General features: G+C 40.5%; 1 protein-coding gene across 4 annotated transcripts in view; it reads right to left on the reverse strand.

Annotated features, from left to right (window-relative positions):
- The window catches only part of mark1 (MAP/microtubule affinity-regulating kinase 1), a 30,537-nt gene extending 5,719 nt beyond the window's left edge, over positions 1-24,818 (reverse strand). For all 4 annotated transcript variants that reach the window (XM_034898941.1, XM_034898939.1, XM_034898942.1 and 1 more), the window contains exons 1-9: positions 24,518-24,818; positions 21,610-21,810; positions 12,717-12,770; positions 4,736-4,784; positions 4,107-4,172; positions 3,679-3,749; positions 2,116-2,172; positions 1,713-1,949; positions 324-443 (exon numbers count right to left, since the gene is read on the reverse strand). In XM_034898941.1, the coding sequence (XP_034754832.1) occupies positions 324-443; positions 1,713-1,949; positions 2,116-2,172; positions 3,679-3,749; positions 4,107-4,172; positions 4,736-4,784; positions 12,717-12,770; positions 21,610-21,810; positions 24,518-24,568 (906 nt within the window). In that variant the 5' untranslated portion in view covers positions 24,569-24,818. The remainder of the gene's footprint in view (positions 1-323; positions 444-1,712; positions 1,950-2,115; positions 2,173-3,678; positions 3,750-4,106; positions 4,173-4,735; positions 4,785-12,716; positions 12,771-21,609; positions 21,811-24,517) is intronic.
- Positions 24,819-24,824: the final 6 nt, after the last annotated feature.

The raw sequence follows: 24,824 nt of genomic DNA on the forward strand, positions 1-24,824 counted from the left end.
GTTTATGTATGTACGGTGCAATTAGATCAACGGCAATTGCAGATAATAAATCTTGACTCATGTCTTTTAATTATACAACATGACAGTTACTTGCAAGGCAAATGGCTCCAATAGACAGATGAGAAACTAATGACTTCTTTATGAAATCAGCCGGGACTGAACAACACTGTGATCAATTGTTATTATTAGTGGAGAAATCTTTACTATTGAACTTCAGTCTGGTTTTAAATGCAGGGGTGGTATTGACTCTGGACAGCCTGAAATCATTTCTGAATGGAGAGCAAATATCTGTGAGGATGCAACAATGCAATTGCCAGTAATACCTCCAAACTTCCTCGTTTGACAGGGTTAAGCACAAGTAGTTTCTTTAGCAGGTTTTCACAGTCTGTGGACATGTAGAAAGGAATACGGTACTTTCCCCGCAGGACCCTCTCCCTCAGCTCCTACAAACCAAGTGCCAGACAGACAGACATGTAAACAAATAAGAAATTATTAACAACAACAACTAGCAACAAAAGAGCATTAGACAGTGGACCAAGCCATACAACATTATCACAGTTTACAGTTTTTACAGTGTTAGCAAACAGTTTAAGTATGCACTCATCCAGCAGATATGCTGCTAATTGCATATTCAATAGTTAGTTGCTTTTTACTCAAAACAAACTGCCTGCCAGGGCTGAAAACAAAAAACGCTGTGGGCTGTAAAACTAAAACCCAGAGCTGAAAAGCACTTAAATTGCTCTCTGATGGTTTCCCATCACAAGCTCACATTAAACGTAGTTGAATGATCAGTTGTGAGTATAAAAAATATTGATTACCACAGCTTTAAAAAGGCAACAATAACATAGCCCAGTGCAATTTTTCTTGACCTACTGGATTTCCTGCAGCGCCGAAGAATATTCCAAGACTGCTGCATAATTAAAGCAGGGCGGATGAATTTCTACAATGTCTTACTCCAAAAGATAGACAGAGAGAGGAAATTCCACTCTTTATTTGGTCATTAAAGTAACCCAATTCTTTTTTTGCATGTGAACATCCTAACTCAGAATAGCTCATACCCCACTTATAAGTCTCTTGGATACATAAGATAACAGGCCGTAGCACTTCATTTTTACATTTAGGCTACTTTGGCTTTTGTTGTCTATGCAGATTCAGACTGAAACAGTATTCTTCATATATTTTGAGTTATGAAAGTGTCTCAGAGGAGCATTTATTATTATTTTTACTATTGGGACTTTGAATTGTTTTCCCCTTTTGGAGGACATATTAAAGGTGTCAGTGTGTTTCAAATGAGCTAGGTTGTACAACGTTTCATCTGAATATAATATAAAAAATAAAATAAGTCTAAGACATGTGTACATTCAAAAGATGTTTTAGTTGTGCAACCAAAAACTCAGATTGGACGGACAGTCTAGCTAGCTGTCTGGATTTCCCTGTAGAGATCTGAGAAAAGGTTGACCATAGTCAACATACATCGACCGGAGTTTAAAATGCCAACCAAAGCAACGGATATCCGGCATAAATGAGTGAAATCCGGCGGAATTTCCACGGTGCAATCCAGGAAGTGGAATGTCATATATATATATAGCTTATGTATAGCTAATCAATTTTTATGTAAATAACTGTGTATGACCTTTGTAAAGCAATACATTCTACTGTTTACATAAACGTAACCAGTTATATACATCCTAGAACCAGAACTAAGTGCACACCTTTAGATTCTGTCCGTCAAAGGGCAGTGATCCGCTGACCAGTGTGTAGAGGATGACCCCCAGGCTCCAGACATCCACTTCTGGTCCATCGTACTTCTTTCCCTGGAAGAGTTCTGGAGCAGCGTACGGCGGGGAGCCGCAGAATGTGTCCAGCTTGCTGCCCACAGTGAACTCATTACTGAAGCCAAAGTCGGCTATCTTGATGTTCATATCTGCGTCTAACAACAGGTTCTCTGCCTGAGTTGGGGAAAGATGAGGCAAGTCATCATGTTGATTGTTAATGTATCAGCACTGACAGAACATGGTTCATTATAGAGGTTTATTCCAAGATATACATTCCAGATATGGATACTACTCAAATAGGAAATCAGATACCTGTGAGATTAAGAGTTTAGACCCTCACCTTTAGATCCCTGTGTACTATCCTCCTCTGATGACAATACTGCACTGCAGACACAATCTGAAATACAAACATAGACATAAGTCATAGGACACCACAGGTGTATTAAATATTAGGAAAGAAAACATATAGGACCTTTCAAAACAGTAGTGTCATAGTCATTTGCACAGAGACAGAACATAAAAGTGACAGAGATAAAAAAAAAAAGAGTATAAATGACAGAATAAGATGGAAACAAAAGAGCTGCATTTTACAATTATTTTCATTAGCTGTTGATTATTTATTAATGTTTAGGTCTATAAAAGGTCAAAAAGGGCCATTAACAATTTCTCAGAGCTTATGCAATATCTTCAATTTACTTGTTTTGTCCGATCAACAGTCCAAAATGCAAACGTAAACCATCTCATTTGAGAAGATGAAACCAGAAAACATTTTGCAATTTAGCTTGAAAAATAACGATTAAGCAATTATCAAAATTATTGTTAATTCATTTTCATCACAACAACAGATCTACAGCACAAACCCCAAATATGAATAAAAGCAATAATTGTTGTGCAAGGTTACAACTCTATACGGTTTATCTTAAACTGTGGGGCAATAAACAAACGTAAAAGAGCGCTTACATGTTAGCAAGTCTTCACACTAGCTTCATGTTAGCGGTTAGCACCGTTTCAGCATCCAAATAAACAGTTAATCATGGGCATCATTTAAGAAAAGCAGTATAGGTAATCCTCATCAAGAAAACACCTTCGTCTAAACTGACGTCAATTAATTAGTCAGATTCCCTGTAGCAGGAGAATTTAGATGATTATTTCCTGTATGTGCAAAAGCTCTTGCAGCTAACGTTTACCTTGCATAATGCTAATGGCAATACCATTACATTTAGCAAACTTCTGCCAGCATCCTCAAGATTTTTAATGACTAATAAAAGTGAATTTGGTTTACATGAAGACATGGGGGAGTGTCATATGTTTCTGCTTCTAAAACATGAAATGTTTGAGGCTATTGTTATCTTTATCTGAGGTCTATGAACTGTATTTCTCATGCAGTTATAATTTTACCAACATATGCTCGGAAAGCATTAATCAAATAGAGAACACACACAGTGCTGCTAACCCGCCTGCTCTCAGCCACATGCACAAACACTTATACCTTTTTGAATGTTGATTTATATGTACTGTGACACACACAAAGACATGCAAGCTGTCCACACTGTGTCACACACAGTTGCTCTGACCATCAATGAGGGATTTTAAATAGGAGTGCCATGGATGTGAAAGAACCGGTCTAATCCTGTTAATTTGTATGGTATATGTACATTTAAGCATGCAATAGGCCACATAAACTGCTGTAGATGCATTTTTGCTCTTGTAGCACCACTAGGTGTCAGAGCAGCATGGGTAAGGAAGTTCTCAACCCCCCTCTTCTCTCAGGCCAAGCTATCTACACTTCATCTTTCCTCTGCAGTCAGTGACAAAGCTTGATCTTGGTGCATGCAGTCTTCCCCCTGAAAACAGTAAATGGAATGATGACAGAAGTGCGAGCAGTGCGATACTGATGACTCACTTGTCTGAACTTGGCCCTGGCCTCCTTCTCCTTCATTCTGCCATGAGCCACTAGATAGTCAAATACTTCTCCTGAAGTAGAGAAAGGAAATATGTAATTATCAATCAATATATTCTCATTTTATATTACCATTATTACAACTAGGGTGATCATAATCAGGTAGCCACTCAGGTTGTAAATTTCCTTTTAGAAAAAAGCATTCAAATGGCATGGTTTGCACTTAAATAGTTGAGAAATGTTCAGCAATTACATGAATATTACATTAGATGCAGCTTCAAATTACATTACCTCAGATATACAGTACTGAGTGTTTTTGTCCGTATGAGAGCTTATTAAATTACTCTACAACCGAAATAACAAGCAGGAATACACTCACAAAATCAACCAGATGTCACACATTTAGTGGTAGAAATTAACACTTTACTCACCCCCACTGGCGTACTCCATCACCAAATAAAGTGTCTTCTCCGTCTCAATCACCTCAAACAATTTCACTGTGGCAGAAATTGGGTAAAGGAAAGAGGAGGTGGAGATCAAATATATTAGATATTGATAAAAAAGGTTTTTACCAATTAAGGTTCAATATTGGTGTTGGCTGAGTTTACCGTTAAGAGTTTCCTACTTGCATTAAAATGGATATCGGAGTCTAAATAAAATCTTTAGGACTTTAGGAAGCCAATATGTTCTGAAAATATAAAGAAGTCCCGCATTTTCATGAAGCTGATGCTACTGTTAAGATCTTCAAACTATTGGGTCATACCTCCGTTTTTGGTATTTACTTTGTTGAAGAGGAAAGGTTTATTGTTAATACTCTTATTTTGAAAATAAAAATCTGAGAACAGGAAAAAACAGAGGAAGGAAGGAAATAGGAAATAAATGGCCTCAACTGTTGTGTTTGTTTTTTTAAATTAATAATAATAATACTTTCTTTGATAAAAGTCATACTGGTTTAGCTTTCTGAAGGGTGTTGGTTTAATTTCCAAAATTGATCCAAATGAAATGGGAATAGTATTGCTAACATTTCATCAAGCTGCTGCAGGCCCCTGTTTGAACTCACCTATATTTGGATGATTCAGTAACTTCATTATTCGGACTTCCCTGAAGAGCTGTTGAGACATAGAGGGACATTTGTCAGATAACATGTCAAATGACATTACATGCAATGAACCTGAGTGTTAGCTTGGTCTCTGCTGGGAAAGCACTATTAGAAGATGTTATCAAGCACTCATTAAGGATAAGAGCATAGAGAACTGAGCCACATTTAAGCCACACTGGATCCCGCTCTGCAGGAACATGACAGGTAGCCTACTGAGGATCATGGGGCTACTGTACTGTGTAAGCAATAGGACTGATGCAGTGACAACATTGCACTAAACCCTGCCCTACACAGATAAAGAGCAGAATTACAACTCCACTGACACTGCAATCCAGCCATCAGGCCAGTTGGCCTTCCAAACACCCAGTCAGCAGCCAGTCACTGCAGAGCAGCAGTACACAGGCTAGACAGTTAGGCATTGGCTGCCTAATGTAATCATTTTAGTATGAACATGCAAAGAAGAGTAGCAAAGTCATATTAATGATTGTGTCCTGTTTCTATCCAGTCTTCATGAGAAAACAGCCCTAAAAGGAAAATCACACAATGTCCAGTCTATTTTCTTAAAGCACCATGTACATCAGCTCAGTGTGGAGTCAGAAAGGACAGAATTCAGTTACAATCCTTTAAAGTGGTGTCTGCTCACTCTTGGCGTGGCTGTTTATATCAGAACTCCTGTAGCCACTTAGAGGTGCTGTTGAATCATTTACATTTTGTTGATTCAAAATCGTGCTAAGGCTTTGAGTGTTATTTCAACACTCCCTTGACTGGGATTCAGTATCTACTGCTACCTGAGACAGGACACAGATTTTGCCATATGCTGACCACTTTGACAAAGCAAAAAGACCCCGAGGGATGCTGCTTTCATCTCCTGTCCTCTTCTAAAGAGAGAAACTTAGGGCTCCTGCACACTGCCTGCATGACGTGAGCGTGGCGTGGCATTTTCTATGTCTTTGCACACCAGACACGTCTCTGACACGGTGCTGCTGCTGCTTCTAGCCTTGTCAGTACACATGTATGTTTCCCATTGATAAAATGAAATAGCATGCTCTTCAACTTTATTTTGTCAATATTTTTGTATTTTTCTACACGTTTTGATGTATAATGTATGTTTTTATATTTCAATTCCCTTTCCTGGGATAATAAAGTCCATGTTAAGGTTTTTATCAGAATCCAATTAAAATGCAATTTAAAAAAATGAGTTTTACAGAAAATCTCATTTATGAAATGTATTTGTGTCAAAATGACATATAAACATCTTTTCGTATTCTATTTTGCCTGGAAATGCTTCCAACACGCATGTGTGTCCCACAAAAAATAGGCATTGGTCCTATTCCTTGCAAGCACGCGTTTTTGGCGTGGCTTGAGCCGCCCTGAGACTTGTGGCAGTGTGCAAACTCCAACCTATTAACATGGGAGACAAAATAAAAATGGACACGCCACGCAGCTGACACGCTCTCGCCACGCAGGCTTTGTACATGAGTCCTAACTCTACAAGTCATTATCAAACATGTCAAATTAATGTGTGTGTGTGTGTGTGTGTACAGCGTTTTGAATGGCCTTTTAGGTCTTACATAAGTGCTGGGATAGTCTCTGTTTCTAGGGCATCAAACACAACCATTATATCAGTTTGAGCAGTCCTGACTCTGTGGGACCTCTAAGCTACAGTCTGGCTCAACAACATACAGGTACTCTCTCTCACTTTAAATATTTTCCCTGTTCTCTGTCTCTACTTGCTCTCCTGCCTCTATTTTTCTGACACCTCTTTTCTCATTATCTCATTGGCACACACACACACACACGCACACGCACACGCACACGCACACGCGTACAGCAAGCTGCTGCAGAGAGCATAAAGAATTAGGTTTCTTTATTTTTCCCGTTGTCAAAATATCCCAGAAAAAGAAAAAAATAAGAAAACCATAAAAGAAATCTTTCTTACTAAGAAGTATTGTCCGACGTAACACATCAGTGAGCCACACTGTTACACTGTGTGACGTCTGCCTTCATTCCAATGAACGTGGACAGTTCAGTTTATTTTGAATTAATCCCACATATTCTGTACTGTCCTACTACTGATAGTTTCACTATAGCACCAAATGTGTATTAATCAGCGGCTATGAATTGTCACAAGGATTGCACAATTTACTCTTGTTTAAGTAATGTTAGCTACAATCTACAGTACCCAGCTGGTTTAGTTTTTTTTCTTTTTATTTAACATTTTTAAAGTGTTAAATCTTCATTAGAAACTAATGTGTCACATACAGGGTAGGTAAGTTATAAAGTGTATGAGGTGAATTAACACATTGTTAGTTTTGGTCTTTGCATGGGATTTGAGGACATTTAGAAATATATAAAATGAATAAATACGACTGTACTATAAACGCAAATAACCTGCTATGTGTAAACCGGTTCAAGGGTCAAATCTGGGTTAGGGTTAAAACAGAATAATATCATACTTAAAAAATAGTGTAGTCATAGTTTGAAGAAAACGAGAGCAGTTGTGCAATACTACTGATTTGACTGTTTTGCAGTTCTTACATGTGATTTGTCTTCTGCAACACTGCAATTTCCATTTGGGATTAATAATGTAATCTGTCTATTTTTAAATCTGACATTTTAAAGGAATGTGCGTGCATGCAGATTTTCTAGATTAAATTTGTAATGGCACCATGTTGTTGACGACAGAAATCTTCCATTCCTGAGTGGCTCAGAATAGCAAGTCTCTCCTGCGTGGCAAACCTTGCTCCATATTTATCAGCTGCTATGTTGGCCTGAGAGGTTCCCTCATGGTAACAAAGTCAATTAGAGTGGAAACACACTGACACAATAATCAGAAGATGGCTTGCAGTACACAAGAATAAACTTATAAGTCCCAGCCTGAGATATGCATCCATCCACTCACGATTCTTTATTATTCTGAATGAGTAATGGACAATGAGTCACTGTTTTATCCCTATCTCTTGCCCTCTCTGCCTCTTCCCCTATCCCTCTCTCTTGCTTGCGTCATTGCCCTAAAGCACATGGGAAGCACGCGTGCATCCACTTGGAAACAAAAATTAGAACAAATCTGAGAATGGCTGTGGAAAACGACAGCAACTACCGGTCAATAAACGTTCAATAGGGGTGTAGGCACCATGGAGGCTGTCAGAGGATAATACATTATTAGTATTACATCTACATTTAGTCTGGTATTAATATCAATAATATCTACAGTCACACAGGGGAGTCACAGCGTTGCATAAAGACGTTTTTATGGTAGAATTGGATGAGGTGGCTGTGTACTGAATATTTGGGCCAACTTCCTTTGAAGCAAAAAAACCCTTTCTTTCAAACTAAAATGAATGAAAATGGTTTGTTCAGATAAGGAATTGAGATAGTGATTGAAGAAAATGATCACAAAGATTGCTGAAAAAAACCAAAATGTCTATTACAAACATGATAGCAACCCACCCCCCCTTTCCAATGTGCCTGAACCTCAGTAGTCTGCGCCAGTGACCTACTTCCAGCCACCCAGGGGCACCCAGACTCCCAAACTAGCAAACTAGCCTTAATTACAGCCGAGTCCCCATGCAGAAGGAGCAGAACAGCAGATATCAGACTGGGAACACTTACAGGAACTGGCTGGACTATTTCAGTCACAGCAGCACAGCTGCTCATTCAACATGGAGATTATTGATAGGATGAGTAGCCTGGAAGCCCTCATCCCTGTTATGAGTGTGTGTGTGTGTGTGTGCATACATGTTTTCATATGCAAAAATAGTACTTCAAAACCGCATATCAGTAAATAACCACTGCTTGCTGTTTCTCGAAAAGAGACAGAAAGACAAACTGACAGAGGGATCGAAAGTGTCACTGACATTCAGACATGCTGTCCTGTCCTGCCCTCGACTCCTGAGGTGCTCAAAATAACCCCCATCTCTATCTCTCTCTGCCACCTCATATTTATTATCCATTACACCAAGGCACAACTTATCTTTTACAAATTTAACTCTTCATCAAAGCCTTTACAGCACTGGAAAAATACATCCATGAACATGTAAACGCAAGCAGCCTCAACATTTGATTTATTTCATGATTCACATCGGACAACAGTGCCGTCTGTCCAATCCCATTCTACTCATCTGAACAAGACCAAAGCTCCTGTAGCCTAGGGGCTCGGCAGCATTTCATTGGCTAATGCACAGTGGCAGGCGCAAGACAGACATAAACAATAACCATTAAAAGAGCTTGACCCCATGGTGGGCTTTTTGCAAATGACAAATACAGTGGCGTACAAACAGAGTCAGAGTTTGTTGTCCTAAACACTCAGATATAAGATTGTAAGACTGAAGGTTAGCACAGTAGACCTGAGCCACGATGAGAAAAGATATAAAAAATTTCGGAGAAGCTGCCAGTGTTTCTGTCTTTGCGGCCTGTTTTCCAAATACAAATGTCTCTTGCGTTTTAACGGCAATTTTGTCTGAAGCGGCACATCTATCATGTCTGACTGGTCAATTATATAACCTATAATATGTTGTTGATGTCATTGTTGAAGCAATGACAAAACCCTTATTTACAGATTAAAATGAGATAGAAAGCAATGGGATGGTGGGATGAGAGCAGTGTTTGCTCAGTGAAAGATGGGATTAACGGAGAAGTCTATTTTAGGGCTAAAATGCCTAAAAACCCTGACAACGTCAACAACCCTGACCACAGATGACATGTGATGGATTTCCTGTGGCGGATCTAAGGATGTGCTTTGGAAGCTCAGCTAACCTCATTTCCTGTTACACTGAAACCACCACAAAGTCCCACCAGGGCACGGAGCGCCAATGGGACATAAAAGAACAGACCGGCGCTTCATTTTAGCTTCATGACTCATGCTGGGCTCTGCTAACCTCTTTGTGAAATTAAAAAAATCAGAGGGAAGCACCGGACTGACAACGATAAACTCAAGAATATAGGTGAAAAAACTGAGATTTTAAGATTGATTTAATCTCTTTGTCTCCACAAGGTGAACCCAACTCTAAATCCTACACAGAGATTAGTTAAAGGATGTTTGTATATGTATATGAGTGAATTAATGGCTGTGCACAGGTACAAGAATGCATCAACATGTTTGTGGCTATATAGAATCTGCCAGAGCGCCGGCTGTGCCTACAGTTCCAGATGGGGCACCCACAGCGGGGCACGTCTGAGACCATTAAAACAGAGAGATCAGTGGAATCTGATGGGCTAACATGAGAGAGTAGCTGTTAACAGTAAGTGGAAGAGTGACACAGCCAGATCAAACACCTGAAACCTCACTCGCTCACATTGTCAAACAAACAGGGTCACAAATAAAAACAGTACTATAACTGTGTATGGTGAATTGTATGCATGGTTCAATTCTTCTCTAGGTCTTACTCTTAGTACTAGGACAGCACTCCATTTTCATACTTTATTTTGCCACGCAATGAACGTTTCGGGGAGCGCCCTTACTGACCCTCAGTACTGACCCCCAGTACAAAATGTCTAATCAACTCCAAAGCAGAGCAAGAGAATGAGACAAGGTCATCTTCGACAACCAATTTTCATATGCACTTTGTAAAAAGCCTAAGTCAGTGAATCAATAATTATGGCTGTCTGTTGTTTATATCCGCCTCTAGAAAAAGCCTGCTCAGCTACACAGAATGGCATTTTTAACCATGACAATCTACACTGTGGTATTTAGACTTTATTGTCCAAGAACCTGTGTTACCATGACTACTTTGTCAACGGGGTAAAAATCCTTACCATAACAGACTATGTTATGTACTCCTTATGTTTTACATCCATTTATTATTAAACTTTCTTTTTTCGGGGTGAAGGTCACAATTGGAACAGAGTAAACAAAGCAGCCCATGACACCCTGAGGAAACAGTAAAATTCAGTCTAGACTTCTAGACATGAACAAAACCAGCAGCCAAAGCAAAAACACTGAGCTAGAGATGTTGACGTCACTGAACAACAAATTTTTATACTACATTACAGTTTAATTGTTTTTTTATGATTTTAAATACTTTGTTTTATTCTTGCCATCCAACATGAAAATAATTGCGATTAACTGCAATTATCTGGCCGACCCGCATCACTACGAACCCCAAACACCAGGAATGAGAACTACTTCATTCCTCCTAGATATTATTTGGCCAATCTAATGTCACAAGAGTAAAAAAGCAGAAATTGTATTAAGGTGGATGGACCCTTTAATGCATCCATAGTAGAGCTTTCACAAGGATAGCATATAGGACACACTAAGTCAATGAGATCATCGACCCAATCCAGGAGACGACTGCTGCATTATAAGATGAGCTTCTGCATTGCAGATGGCACTAATGTATACCATTACAGAAATCTATAGTGCAGAGCGAAGAATATTAAAATATACAACTATATACAAGCACCATACAGAGATACCATGTCTACACTCAGATGCAAATACACAAACCAGATGTAATACATGAATGCACATGTACACTAACATCAACGTTCATACATGCTATTATATAGCATAATAATCGCTCATCCACCATAAAAAGCCATAGGATCTCGCCATATTGACCAGATCAGGTCTACTGCAGTTGACATCTGAAAGGCTCACTGAATAATTGATCAGAGAGATCCTGATTGGTCTGCAGTCTCACATGATACGTCTGCCCGGCCCATCACCATGCAGCAGACAACCCGACCCATTGGGTGCGAAACCACTTATGACCTAGACAAGACCCAAATCGGTAAAGTCGGTTTCTGTATCCTAATGCCACAAACATACATGCCTCTAACTGTGCATTACCCCACTGTGTGTGCAGACATAAAAACAACAATAGACTGTTAGACAAAAGAGCTTGCACAATGAAATGTATCTCAGCCAGATTAGTGGAGTACGGAACTCTGGAACTTGAAATTCTCACAGCGTCTTCTTTATACTGATTGGCTGAAGAATTGCAGTCGGATCCCATTAAGATACGAGACAATTACAGATTTGCTCTTAGAGAACAATGTCGGGAGCAGAATCATGCAAAAAAAAAGCCCCCAATAATCTTGTTTTACAGAATTATAAGAAAAATCAATTGCATGAACCATATTTTTCATTTGTCTTACTTTAACAATGCCCTTTAACAATTACACCCTGTTTGATTAGCCCAGACTTCATTTCCTCCAGTAACACTCATTGAGTTCACTCCACTCAGACTAATTTGGGATGGCAGACATTTTGGGAAGCTAATTGTTGGTATTAGTTTGCCATTAAGACTTCTTGCAGCTGCAATGTTCTCTCACCCTGGCAGCTTACAATGAGATAGAGGCCAAGAGGCCCATTAATACATCAACTGCCGTTTATGTAGGTGTGGTGGATATAATGGTCCTTTATTACAGTCTGATAGCCACCGCAGTGGCGGCTTAGCATATTGTTCATCCTTTACAAAACATTAAAATTAAAAGTGAAGATATGGTAAGCCATGCTATGTCATGATCACTGAAATGATATCCTGTCTACCTATCTCAGTAAGTGATGCATGTTCATACTATAGCAGTGTGCTTATTTTTCCATATGGTGTAATCTACAGGATTGTATGCATGTATGTGTGTGTGAGAGTGGGTTTAATCAGCAGAATGAGCTGGATATGAATTCAGTAATCAGAAACGGTCCCAAATCCTTCATTGCAATTGGTTATGACTGCTAGACAAGGGTAGGTGACAAACAGGCAGGCAGAGGTATTTTTAGCGGCTCCTAACCACATACCAACACAAAAGTACAAGGGGAGGGGGCTGGATTAAACAAGGCTTGTGGTCTCTCCTGACTTCATCTGATTACATTATGTAAAACAGCACATCCTGAGTTCAAAGACCACAGAATCAATAGTGCCAACAACTCAGGAATGACTACTGGAAAAGCGCTATAACCCAGACATAAATGTTACCATGTGGCCAAACACCAACTCACCTTCTGTAGACTTGTGGGATTCAGCTGGGTTTTATCTATAATCTTTACCGCCACCTGGAGAGAAAAAGACAGGAAGACAAAGACTAAGATTAAAGGAAGAGAAAAATAGATAGAGAGAGGGGGATATAGAGATAAACGATAACCAAGATGTCAAAACTAATTCTAGTTTTGGATCTGTGTTTTGGTTATACAGGGAAAGCCTGTGTTGAAATGAACTATCCTCATTATTTCACTATTCTGCTGGGAGGCAGCTTTGTTAAAACATGTCACAGCTGAATCGGTTTATCTGTACATACCTCAAAGCTTGTGTATTCAGTTAAAAATCTGAAGAGTTGAAGCTTTGATTGGCAGAGATACAAACAGATGTATTTGTTGATGATATAAAACCCATTACACATAGAGTAACTTACATAAAGTATAAATGAATCCACAGAGTTTATCCGTGTGGCTGCTAGGCCAGTTAGTTGGTATATGACTCTGCAGGTTGGTGATCTACTGTTTGCTTGGCAGGTCTTGCTAGGCAGCAGTCTGAACCATCCATCTCAATAATCACCCCAAAGTGCACACTGAAACAGACCTGCTTCCTCACTTTCTGAGAGCTCAGCAGCTTTCACAAAGCAACTAGCTTAGAGCACTGCAGACTCACCACAAGCTCATAATGCTGATAAGTGATTGGGTGGTGATGGTGCAGTCAGTGGATATGACACATGCATTTGGTGTGGGAGATCTGGGCTCAATTCCCACTGCGATACATCAACCAATGTGTCCCTGAGCAAGACACTTAACCCACAGTTGCTCCGGAGGCGTACAACCTGACATATGTATAGAAATTGTAAGCTGCTTTAGATAAAAGCGTCAGCCAAATGGCATGTAATGTAATGATTGACAGAGCAGTTTTATAGTGTAATTACATTGAAAAAATACATGTCCCTTTGTTGTTGCAGAAAAATCATTCAACATTAATTATAGTTTTTTACACATACTTATGAATGACTGTAAAAATATGAGTGTCACTAATTTGTGGTTGAACAAAAAGGCAACTACCACAAGATTTTTTTCGGCCAAGCTAAAGAGCGCGCAGGCTCTAAGGAAGGCCAACCACGTAGTTGGTTCAAACCATTTCAGAGCTGCATGGCCTCTATGAGCCTAAATGGGGTCCTGTGTTCTGGTCTAGTGGTCAAACCAGCTCACTTCATTAAAATTATCAGACATTGTTTTGTAAGATACTTAAATCTGCTTTGGTCACCGAGACTTTGCTCTGATCTGCTGGTCTCTGTCTTCAATTTTAGCGGCAGCTGGTTCGACCACGGAGATACGAGTGATGAACTGCAAGCTTGACCGCAGTCTCTTTCTGTGATAAAAACACTGCAAACTGCTACAGCTTGCTGCTCTGCTTCATCACAGATGGCTAAACACACCTGACTACAGGAGAAATTAGCTCAGACTTGCAAAGTATGTGTAGTTGGTGCGGTTTGAGTATGGATCAAGTTCTCACCACAAACAAACCGCTCCAGAGTTCGCTTGAAAGGGTACCAAGACCACCTCTTCAAGCACTTGTTTGGTCCACTTTTGGTGCGCACCAGAGTTTGATTGCCGCGTTCCCATCTGCCCAAACTAACCGCACCAGCGGGGCAAACAAACTCTAGTTTGAGTCAACCGAACTAAAGACTGTCGGTGTGAAAACGCCTTCAACTGTCTCCTTACAGATCATTCAACTGTTTGTTGTAGTGTTGTTAATGTTGAACAATCATTTTTCCCATGTTTTTAGTTTGGTTATATACTCAAACAGACCTGCAGGCTTACAAAATGTTCTTGATTTTTTTGTGTGGTGTTGATGTGATTAGACACTGTTGTTTGCTATTATACCCACAACTGAGGAGGAGGAGCAATTCATGGCTAATAACAGAATTTACTGCCATGCTAGTAGCTCTGTACTTAGACACAGCAGTGCTTTGAGCTAAATGCTAACATGCATCACAATAACAATGACGATGCTAAGGTAGTACTGCTAGTGTGGCAATGTGCCTGTGTAGTTTTCTTCTAAACAAACAGTTATGCTTACATTTAGTGTTACCAAAGCCCATCTTTCCCTCTTCACTTTCTATTTGCAGTTCCACCAGAGTTCCATTGGGGGTGATCGCAGCCAAGTGTAAAATCAATGGGACTCTATGGAGCCAGATGGCTAAATAAGTCTCTTTCGCCCGATTGTCGTTCTTTCTCAGATCTGATCGTAGTTTTTGCAAATTTAAATTAGATTATAGGTTGAAAGTTGCATGAAGGAGTACTTATGTTCTTCTGATTACTTACAGGTTGAGTCATTGTTGCCCATAACACGCTAGCATTCTGCTAATGAATCATGATTGGTCAGACTAATTATGACCAGAGATCCCACTTGATGGCACCCGAAGCGGAACCAGAATGTCAGAGTGAATATTTCAGTGTGGTCTTTAAAACATTAGCAAACCTCTTTCCAGCACGTGTAAAGAAAAGGAGAGCCACCTGTCAGCTGTGTTGTCAATGCCTCGAGAGAAAAAAGGAAGTGACTCAGATGTTGCTGTAAAGCAGTATCTCTGGCCTTACAAGGTATATGACGTCATTGACATTTGGTTTTTTACTCACTGGTGTGTATACTTGGCTCAAACAAATGTTTTCAACGCATTTCCCCATTATAAAACAATTGCACAGTAAAACATTTTTAATTATTTTAAATCCAGCATTTCTTTTACATCCATGTTTACTAGCTAGCAGTTTTCTTCTCCCTACCTTTGCTGCCGCATTACAGCATGTCATGTTATCGCCGACTTTTGACCAGTGTGAAACCATGGGAAGGACTGTGTATCGCGTCATGCATAAACATGTGCGTCCCATGTCAGTCACTTAGAGAGAAAAACCAAAACTCCGCAGGGGACCTTCAAATTGCCCAAACCCCATTGCCAATTAGTACTATATACATACTGGGCCCTATCTTCCACCCGGCGTAGCGCGTTGCAAAGCCCGACGCAAGGGTCTTTGCTATTTTAAGACCGACGCAGTTGTTATTTTCCCGTCCAGCGCCCACGTCGTTTACATAGGAAATGCACCTGCGTCCATCTTTGCACATTTTGCCGATGGCCCAGGGAGGTGTGTTCAGGTGAATTATTGGCAAATTGCTATCTTGCAGAAGCAGAAAGTGATTATGCCATCAACCAACAAAAACCGTGTCTAAAGTCAGTAACGCAGCATATCAGTATTTTAACAGTGCATTGGTAAAATGTGCTAAGGCTCGTGCACAGCATGCGCACACTATGGTTGTTACACACACATGCAAAAGATTAAAGATAAAAGTATTATAATGCAAATCTGCCATCATAACAGAAATGCGCCTGGCTTTTAAAGGGAATGGGACATGACACAGATTGGTTTATACCATGTTACGCCCAAAACACACCTCTGATTAATAAAGATACTAAGTACAACCCTTTTGAACCATGCGCCTGGTGCACGGATTCTTTTTTCTGCTGTCAAACTAGCAAAAGTGCATTTGGACATCCCCTAAACACACCTGCGCCATGCACTTCACGCCGGGCACTTAGATCGGTAAAATAGGGCCCAATATGTAATTAATACAGATTACATAATTTTATAGTAAAAGTATAATGTATGGGATGAGAAAGTCCAGATAAACACCATAGATAAGGTGCCACGGCAGGCTAGTGGTCAAAGCTGTTGTTAGTATAAAACATACAGTATATAGTAGCTTTATAATTACAGCAAATCAGGCTTATGCATGCTTCTGTAAACTTGATATAGATCTCTAAATGTCGTTAAAATTTTTTTTCAAAGATATATTAGTTTTTTCCAAGCTACTAGGACCCACTGTACCCCTGATTGCTGCATGTTCTCTCTTTTCCAATAGTTAGCCAGGCCTCTATCTCTAAAATGTGTTGCATGGTGAAACTCCAGACTTGACTAAACTCATTTTGTCTTTTGTCATCCTATGTGTTCAAAATGTTCAATACTATTCTGACACAGAGATTGCAATCCTGACCTCTGTCCTCGCTTTAGAAGGGAGGCAGGGGAGAAATTGCCTTAGGAGATTAACCACACCATGAAAATCTTAATTACAATTTTTCATCTCAGTATTACTGTGACTCTGGCATTATGAGAGCTTAATAAGCATGCTTCAGTGGATACAGGCTCTAATCCCAAGCAGCCAGGGGAAAACCAGGAAGCAAATGCTGAGTCACCGTGGAGAAAATGCAGATTATTCAGGCTGAGCAGGGTTTCCCTGAGACAACACGAGTTGCATTAGATTTCAGCCAAACTTAAAACTCCATAATGACAGCAATGTGGTGGCAGTAAAAGGAAAAGCGTATAGCAAGGAGAAGAGAGAGCGGAGTAAAAGACTGCAGAGAGGCTTGCTGTGTGTGGACACGCAGTGTGCAGGTGGTGTCTATTTGTAGCCTGTCTTAGGTGGGCAGGTGCACAGACAGACCTCACTCCCCTCCTCTCTGCTTCCTTTTGTCATGGACAAAATTCAGGTGGAGGCATGCGTGTGTTGACGTATGCCTGCAGATGTCTGAGCAGTCATCGTGTGTCACTCTACTGTTATAACTTCCACTTTTCTCTTTGCATTAGTATGAGATATTTATTACATATCCTCTACTCTACACTACACCAATATTTCCCTTTTTGTTCCTTGGATTGAGAGATTTGATGAACAAGCAAATGACATCACATTATATGCCAGTGTCTGTTAGGGGTGCATACAATATTGACTAAATATCGTCATCGCAATATCACATTGTGCAATTTTATATCTAAAGTGTCTTAATAAGTATGCAATATTTTCTTTATTTTGTGGAGCGCTGCGTCAAGGTCCGTTGACTGTGTGGCTTAGTCGTGTTTAATTTAGAGCCCGCTGGAAACGCTATAATGATCAGCATTTCTATGGCCTGTTAATGTGCCACTTGCACATGTTAATGGACCTGTGCGCTGACGTGCACTGGTCCATTACGTGACAAACCCTACGTGTAGCACCACGTGTGTGCATATTTTGAAAGAGTGACAATGTATGTGAAGAAATAGAGACAAAAAAAACCCCGAACAAATCAGAGAAGCTAAAGAAAAGTTGATTCCTGTTCTCTTTATTTAATACTGTTCAACCAGTGAAACATGTCCTGTTCTGTAGACATGGTCCTTATTTTATTTCTTCATGTTATACCAATCCAGTATGACTGTCAGTTGAAATAAACCTTGTGTTGTAAGAAAACTTGTTTAATTTGTTACAAATCTATTTTGACGCGTTTTTCCATAACATTTGTAGTTTTACACGTTTCAAAATATTTAACTTAATATTGTTATTGCAATATTCATAATCAATATTGCAATATCACATTTTGTCAATATTGTGCAACCCTAGTGTCGGTTTGCAAGTGTGTTTTCCGTCTAATGGATTTGAGGGTGAATAATTCAGTTCCATGGTGACAGTAGGGCAACGTGCATCCCTGTTAATTATTTAGCACGTTAGTAACACATGGCCCATATGCTCGTCACCGTATGCAGGTCTTGTGATCACGCACGCATTTCAAACACATACAAGTGAATATTCAGCTAGAGGACACAGAGGGTGAACTTAGTCATAACATCTGAGTGCGCTGAAGAGCTTTACATGTGTCTCTACACTTTTATTTCCCCCTGAGCTCTTTTTACACAACCACAGGGTCATGATCTCGGAGCGCTAAAGGGAACTATTGCAACAGAGTATAAGGTTGTATCTCAGAAAGGCAATATTGTTGCTAGAATATAAGATTGTGCACAATTTTTTTTATTGTCAAATGTATTTATGAGCAAGTATTGTGCATACTCCATCAATACACACACAAACTACCTCTATATACAGAGTATCTTATAATTACCCATACAAAATATGTTCCAGCATTCTTTACACTACCATACAGTCTATACAGAATCCTGCAAATATAGTATACAGTAACAATTTAACCTGCATATAGAATAGATCATTTATGAATGTGTATTTCTGTCTACTCTGTAGATACAAAAACCATTTGCGTATGAGTTTTTTTCTTATTCCGAATGAGGGTCTAAAAATAGAGGATGTCATACAGATTTTCAAGTCCTCTTGTGATTTTTTAGCTCTAAAAATAAAAACAACTTGACTAGATTGAATTTTTTTTTCATGTCACTAGTTTTCATACCACCCTGCCACATAACATCCGGATGTTAATTTTTGCTTGTCTCTGTTAAGTTTTGTTGTCTTTGTTTAGCTGTATATCTCTATTTGGTTCTTTTAGTACATTTGTTCTTTGTACTGCGTGTAAGTGTATGAAGGCAAGGCAAGGCAGCATTATTTGTAACAGAAACAGGGCAATTTAAAGTGATTTACATAAAACATTAAAGAGCAGTTTAAAACAATAAACAAATTAAACATGAGACTAAAAGTTATAGTGCAGTATAAGAAATTAGCAATCATTTAACAAAAAGCAGCATCAAAAAGAAAGGTTTTCAGCCTTGATTTAAAGGTCCCATGACATGGTGCTCTTTGGATGCTTTATGCTTTATAGGCCTTAGTGGTCTCATAATACCATATCTGAAGTCTCTTTCCCAAAATTCAGCCATTAGAGCCAGTCCCACAGTGAGCTCTCCTTAGTATGTGCCATTTCTGAGTCTGTAACTTTCAAGGAGGAGAGAGGGGGGGCAAGGTGATGGCTGGGGGTGTGGCCTTGACCAGCTGCCAATTTTCTTGTTTGAAATCCATGATGTTTCTCTTTCATGGGTGGGCCTAACTCTCTGGGTGGGCAAAGCAGAGAAAGGGGAGGTAACCTTTCCCCCTATGACCTCATAATGTCTAGCTACTGGACCATAGGCAGGATGGGGAAAGCCATATTAACGTTAAAAAACCTAACAATGAGAAATGTTCATCCGATGGGACCTTTAAAAGAACTGAGAGCTTCAGCGGATCTCTAGTTTTCTGCAAGTTTGTTTCATATATGTGGAGCATAAAAACTGAAAGCTTCTTCCCCCTAGCATATCAGAAATGTATTTTGGCCCTAAAGACATCACCGTGAGGTTAAGAAAATTGTGATATTAGATGGACCAAAAGTTTAATTGATCAATTGATACAACAATCTACTGACTGACTGATAATGAAAATAATCGTTAGTTGCATTCCTAATCACTTTTTATCTAATTCTGCTGCATATACATAATAATATACTTTGTTCCACTGTTATGTATTACATCAGATAAAATTATTTCCATTTTAAACAAAAGCCTTGATTTTTTGGGGGTAATAGTTGACGGGCGGCTGTGGCTCAGTGGTAGAGCGGTTGCCTGCCAATTGGAAGGTTGGTGGTTCGATCCCCACCCGTGCAGTCATTGTCGAAGTGTCCTTGGGCAAGACACTGAACCCCGAGTTGCCCCCGGTGCTGCACATCGGAGTGTGAATGTGTGTGAGTGTTTATCTGATGAGCAGGTGGCACCTTGTACGGCAGCCCCGGCCACAGTGTATAAATGTGTGTGAATGGTGAATGTTTCCTGTAGATGTAAAAGTGCTTTGAGCAGTTGTTAAGACTGGAAAAGCGCTATATAAATACAGCACATTTACATTTACATTTACTTAGACAGTATTCAAACATGATAAAGTCATGTCATTACAGTACAATTTCACTGAAAATTAATAAATATGTAATTATTTTTTGTTACGCCCCTTGTGAGTAGAACAGCAGGGCATATGGTAGAGGCAGTGTGTGTTTGTGTGTGTGTGTAAATCCTGTATTGTCACCCTCTTTGGCAGGTAGAGGACAGGACACGCTGTAACCTACATGTAGGAGTTGTTAGTGCTGTTTTTGATGTTTTTTCACAGAGGTAAACTTTAGTTGGTTTTAGCTGCAAGAAATATTGTTAGCTGCTGGTAAGAGATGGCTTTCTAGGCTCAAGCTGAGATAGAGTTGGTTTTAGTAGGTTATGTTCTTTCCACCTGTTCTCTCTTTCACTCTGATCCATGTCTTTGCATTCTGATGAATCAGCAAGGGCACTCAGGCACACGAAACAACGCCTGACCTTCTCTGCAAACAGTGGGCAGCACACGGAATATGCCTGTTTAACATTAGCATTAAAGGACGCAGGATGGATCAAACTGTTACTGCTTTGACCTGAGAGAATATTCATGGCCTCCATACTCTGACATAACCAAATAAACTCAAGAGGTTTAAATGATGCCAATGGCTAATAAACCGACATTAGAAAATATGTGAGTTGGATCAGAGCTGAGCACTGTGGGTCCTGCTGAGTGAAAGACGGTGAGCAGATCACAGGTCATTGTTTTCTCCTTGAGGAAACAGGAGCTTTAATTACCGACACACCAAAGCAGGATGTCTATCACTCTGACAGGTCAGCTGTGTGTGTGTGTGTGTGTGTGTGTGTGTGTGTGTGTGTGTGTGTGTGTGTGTGTGTGTGTGTGTGTGTGTGTGTGTGTGTGTGTGTGTGGACTATAAGAGAGAGCTTGACAGGAAAACATTATTTCTTCTGAGAGTTTCCAGCTTCTCAAATGTTGATTGATTGTTTTATTAGTCTTATTTGTAGGTAATTTCAATGTCTTTGGGTTTTAGACTCTTGGTCAGCTTAAACAAGTACTATGTCAACTTGGGATCTGGGATGTTGTGATGGACATGTATGACTTTCTTTTGACAATTAATATCAATTAAATATCAATTAATTGAGTACATAATCACCAGCTTAATAACCGATAATGAAAGTAATAGTAAGCTGCTGCTTTAATTGTTAACATGTACCACTAAAAGAGGGAAGCTAAAAACTAGGTTTTGGGATTACCAATGTATTGTATATGGACAATTAAGTTATTCCTAAATGATTTATATAAAAGTTTTCTTACCTCTCGTCCAGTTAGAACATGTCGTGCCAACTTCACCTTGGCAAAATTCCCCTTCCCAATGGTCTTGAGGAGGCGGTAATTGCCAATATGGGGGTGCTCCTCTGTGGAGGTAAAAGAGTTGCGGCATCGCGGCAGGCTGTGGCGACTCGCAGACTTTGTAGGCGGGACTGGGGGTTCAACAAAGCCGTCCACTGACGAGTGCTGCAGGAAAGCCACACATGTCAAGATTAGCAACATCCTCATTTCCCTGACTGGAACTTTTTTATAGAAATTCATACAGACACTATTACTACAAGTCCCTGAACCTCTCAGGCTTTTTGACACACATATCCCTTCCTCTTGCTACATTGGCACATTGGCTGCACACATATAAACAATGCAGCAGAGTGCTGCAGTGGAGGTTTGTGTGTGTCGAAGGTGGGATATTTGATGTGCAAACAGGGAATAACCCATTAACCTAGACCCAGATTCCTGAAGCTGATCATATGTATGTTCTATATGTGCATGTGTTCTACATGTGCAGCTACATTTACATTCAGACACAGACAGTAGTACCCTGCAAGCAAGCCCAAAGAGGAACTGTGTGGGAAAGAGTCAGTTTCCCTCCTCTCCCTCTGACACCTTAACCTCAAAAAGAGCTTATCAGCCACAAGACAAGATTCAATGACAAAAGAAAGTAAACTCTTAAAGTAAACTAGGTGCCTTTGAGAATATGTGCAGTACAGAGACAAGAGTTATAATAATATTAGTGGCGTATGGCCAAACCTGATAACAACAAGTGTCCCTGTGACATGGCATGTGAAGGTGAATTAGACACAGCTTGTTAAAAAATACAGCACTGGCACCGGCTATGCAGGCTATGCAGTCTCTGCTTGTCTGTTCTTTCCTCTCCTCCATGACAGCTGCTGATGTCAGTCCAGGTCAGAGATCCCATGATCCTCTCCTCCTGAGCACCACACCCAGCCAGAGAATAAAGCCTTGGTCTGGTTACCCAGGCTCCCCTGCTCCCGTTTCATCTGGGAAATGCTACACCCTGCAGGGTGCGCATCATCTTAGCTAGCATACATCCTGACAGAGGGAGAAGTACACTGCAGGATTCAAACACTCCCCAGTGTGTGTGTGTGTGTGTGTGTGTGTGTGTGTGTGTGTGTGTGTGTGTGTAAGGCAAGAAGAAATTTGATTAGATGCCTGTCAAAGTCAAGATCCTTGTTTCTAATGCACCAAAAACCTCTCTTACATCTCCATGGGGCAGAGAAATCTGTGTAGCTTGCACTGCCTTTATTTGTAAGTATATTCACATTAAAGGGACTTTACTTGATTCCATCAACTTCAAATCAGATTTGTCATATGACCAGTTCTTCCTTCAGGCACACACACGTACACACAAACACACACTTGGCCTTGCTCCAAACTCTGTAAATTAACTGAGGCATCTGGACAGTCAGGTGATTTGGAACACTTAATTAATGCACAAAGTTTGTTTCACTCCCCCATTCATTTACTCCCAACCACTGACAGTAGGTCTTCAGAGACGTACTGAAAAATAACCTGGGCAGACACATACACATACCAGCCAAGAGAGAGCTTCTTCTATTTTGCTGCACTTAGAGCCACTTGTCTCTCTGAGTAATAAGCAGTTATGCAATGCAGTTCGGCTCCTAGTGGGCCCTGGGGCTGCATGATAGAGCTGAAAAAAGGCAGGCTAGGCTGGCTGGCTAATGCCAGTGCTGCTAAAACAGTGCTTTAATAGCCGCCTAGCAGTCAATATCTATACTATGTCTAGGAGACCTGAAGCAGCATTAGACAAACACATTAGCACTGATGCATTTATGAATACCAGCAGAGAATGACCAGAGAGCTGGAATTAACTTTAGGGTTTAAATAACTTTGGAAATGCATTTTCCAATTTAAATGTTGTCTGCTGAAGAGGAATAATCAAGATACGTGCACTCTTAAATGGAAAGACAAAATAAAAGTCTTATTTTTAAAATCTGGGAATAACCTTTAAAAGTCGGTTTCCAGCTGTTTAGACAGCAACACAACATAGGCCTAAATCAAGGAGGCTTTAGACTGTGTCTCGTCTTGTTTCCGTGGAGGGGGGGGGGGAGAGAAATCAGACAAACCTAGATATGTCAGAGCCTGACAGCAGACATACAGCAGTCCTTAATTGGACATACCTCATAAGATTTGTATTATTATGCTGTTCTTTGTGAGCACGTGAGTGTATACGCGCGCGAGCAGCGGGCTGGTCGTTCACAAACATTCCTTCACACTGTGATGAGACATCTCCAGCAGTTTAAGCCATGTCTTTAGCCTTATAATACGGTATCAGTGTCGTGGTGCTGCCCAGCAGAATGGTGATAACACGCTCCCTCCTCCTCAGCACTGAACGTGCAGCTACAACAGAGCCCAATAGGTGATGGATGTAACATTGCGATGCTAGCGTTGCCATTGAAAAGTAGGGCAACAGCCTCCCCCACCCTCCCTAAATATTGACGTTGTGGACTACAAAATTCCCCCAGTTGCACGAGTGTAGCAACACCATTTCCTCACAGGCCACAAAAACGTTTCCATTCTCAACATTTAACATTCAAGCTATCCTTAATGCCAGCATATTGACGCAGTGCGTTGTTTAGGCTAGCCGTATTGTGTACAGAAACTGGGGCAGACACAACCAAACTGCACCTCAATTCTAGGTTATTGACGGCTAACGTTACGTGCTTATATTCCCGTCAGATAGGAACAGAAGAAAAAAAGCCGGAGTGCTTATTGCTCGAGTCGCTCTGCAACACTAGCTCAAAAAGCTCTGCCATAAACCTGCACCGACCAGTGCGCAAAATAGCCAGGTCCCTTTTATTCCGTTCCCACGTCTGGTAAAACACCGGCGTCTCTGGATAACAGCACTTACATTCTCGGTGTCACGCTCGTTCACCGTGGGTAATGGCGTTCTGGTCGACATCTTGTGTGCTTCGCAGGCCGCTCAGCGATGCAGCGGGCTGGGCAGAGCAGCAGACACGGCGCGGTCCGTCGGGGAGAGCGGTGCCTCTGTCCCACTCTACATCCCCTGTAAACGCCGCAAACAGCGGCCTTTTACCCAAGCATAGCGCGCACAGGGCCCAGCAGACACGCCAGATTGTCTCACTCTTATTGGCTTTGTGCACTTTCCCTCAGGTAGGCTAGTGGCAGACAGAAAAGGAGAAAAAAAGAGAATGAGA

This window comes from Etheostoma cragini, chromosome 17, assembly GCF_013103735.1.
Source record: "Etheostoma cragini isolate CJK2018 chromosome 17, CSU_Ecrag_1.0, whole genome shotgun sequence".
Taxonomy (NCBI): domain Eukaryota; kingdom Metazoa; phylum Chordata; class Actinopteri; order Perciformes; family Percidae; genus Etheostoma; species Etheostoma cragini.